This window comes from Adiantum capillus-veneris, chromosome 24, assembly GCF_014529385.1.
Source record: "Adiantum capillus-veneris isolate H3 chromosome 24, ASM1452938v2, whole genome shotgun sequence".
NCBI lineage: Eukaryota > Viridiplantae > Streptophyta > Polypodiopsida > Polypodiales > Pteridaceae > Adiantum > Adiantum capillus-veneris.
In genome coordinates this window covers 13,662,173-13,663,860 of record NC_140954.1, presented here as the reverse complement: position 1 = coordinate 13,663,860, position 1,688 = coordinate 13,662,173, and the positions used below count along the sequence as shown (strand labels likewise).

Genomic DNA, 1,688 nt, shown 5'->3' with positions numbered 1-1,688 from the left:
TATAAATCAAAAACTAAGTATAGGCGGGGTATTGGGGCATCATTGCTAAGCATTTAGATGCATTGTGGGTCAAAAACTACTAGGTCCAAAATCCACTGCTGTTAATAATTGCGATTTTGGAACTTGACCTAAAGTGGGGTTTGAGACCATAAGCATGTGTGCTTAGGTCTTATATACATGTCCTAGAAGTTTCACTACGTTTGGATGTCATTTGATGCTGTAACGGATGCGATTTGTTTGGAATGAGCGATTGGCTTTTGGTGATTTTAGTCATGAGCATAGCTTGAGTTAGATGCAAGTTGTTAGTTGTCTTCTGAGAGATTGACAACCTCTTGTAGCCTCTATGCACTAGTCAAGTCAGCTTCATCCCATGGATTGACAATTTAATCGTACTTCTCACTAATACTGCAATAAGATAGGATGGTGAGGTTAGACATGCATCCCACACTTCCTAACCTTCTCCATGCTCATCCCTTATTGTCTTCACATGAACTCAAATCTTTGATATCACAACAAGCTCAAAATTCTTGATCATCTTGATTCCTAGCACCCTGTTTAACTCCATCTCCTTCTCATATTGACGGAGATACTTTGTGATATTCTTTCCATCAAATTGATCAATCTTGTTGACAATTGGCATGGATTATGGATTGAACCTTGACAGTTGATTTCAAAATTGTTGGACTATGAAAAACGACTTTATTGGGAGCTACACGAGAAATGGAGCTAGTGAAAGTTGTAAAATTTACACCATACTCTCAAGGAGGGAATTTGTAATGTTATCTCTTTACAAAAAAATATGAGTATGTAATGTTTTCTCTCTACAAATTGCTCTCAAGTAGAGTACTGTATGTAATGTTTTCTCTTTACAAAATGCTCTCAAGTAGATAGTATGTCAAGAATATGTACTACTTTGCTACTTATAAAATTCTGCTTCACAAACACTTTTGGGGGTTCTAGGAGTCCTAGGACTCTTTCTTGTGCTAGTTTCCTCTGTTTTCCTTGGGCTCTTCCTTGGTGTTTTGGGGTCTTCTTCTATATGATTGCCCTCCTTAGGCTCTATCTCCTTCGGCTTATTTTGATCCTCCTTAGGCTCTATCTCCTTGGACTTCTTTTTCTCCTCCTTGGCCTTCTTTTTCTCCTCCTTCTTTTGCTCCTCCTTAGGCTCTGTCTCCTTGGGATTCTTTTGGTCCTCTTTGGCATATGTTTGTGCTTTTTTGGGGCTCTTTCTGGGAGCAACAGGCTTCTTTGTTTTTTTTGGAACCCCTTTGGGATTGTATTCCTTCTTTGGCTCCTCTTCCTTCTTTTGCTTCTCTATCTTTGCTCTTTTTAGTGGATCCTCCTTGACCTCTGTGGTGCCTTGCCTCTTACTTTGGCTTCTTTGGCCCTTTGGGGGCTTGGGTGTTGTGGGTAGTGCTATTTGGGCACTGACCATATACCTAATCAACATTGCCCTTGTTTACAGTTGAACATGGGAAAGCTACACCATTCTTGTATTATTTAATTTAACGAACTCAATTGTAATTGTTTTTTGGGACTCAATTGAGTTTCTAGATTGTAACTCATTAAATATGCGGGTCAGATGAACCCATGGTAAAAAGTAGGAGGTAATTTTGATGAGTTAGTACCTCCAAGATTGAGGTATATAAGCCAATTTTTTGTAACCCTAAGATATACTTTTACGAATC

The 1,688-nt window shown here is 38.9% G+C and overlaps 1 protein-coding gene across 1 annotated transcript; it reads right to left on the bottom strand.

The window, feature by feature from the left end:
• Window positions 1-916: 916 nt before the first annotated feature.
• LOC147425978 (uncharacterized) lies at window positions 917-1,435 on the bottom strand. The gene has a single exon (XM_086499107.1). It carries the CDS (start codon window positions 1,433-1,435, stop codon window positions 917-919), a length of 519 nt encoding a protein of 172 aa, XP_086355233.1.
• Window positions 1,436-1,688: the final 253 nt, after the last annotated feature.

Coding starts and splice junctions, on each gene's coding strand:
- LOC147425978 (XM_086499107.1), bottom strand. CDS start 1,435: ATGGTCAGTGCCCAAATAGCACTACCCACAACACCCAAGCCCCCAAAG.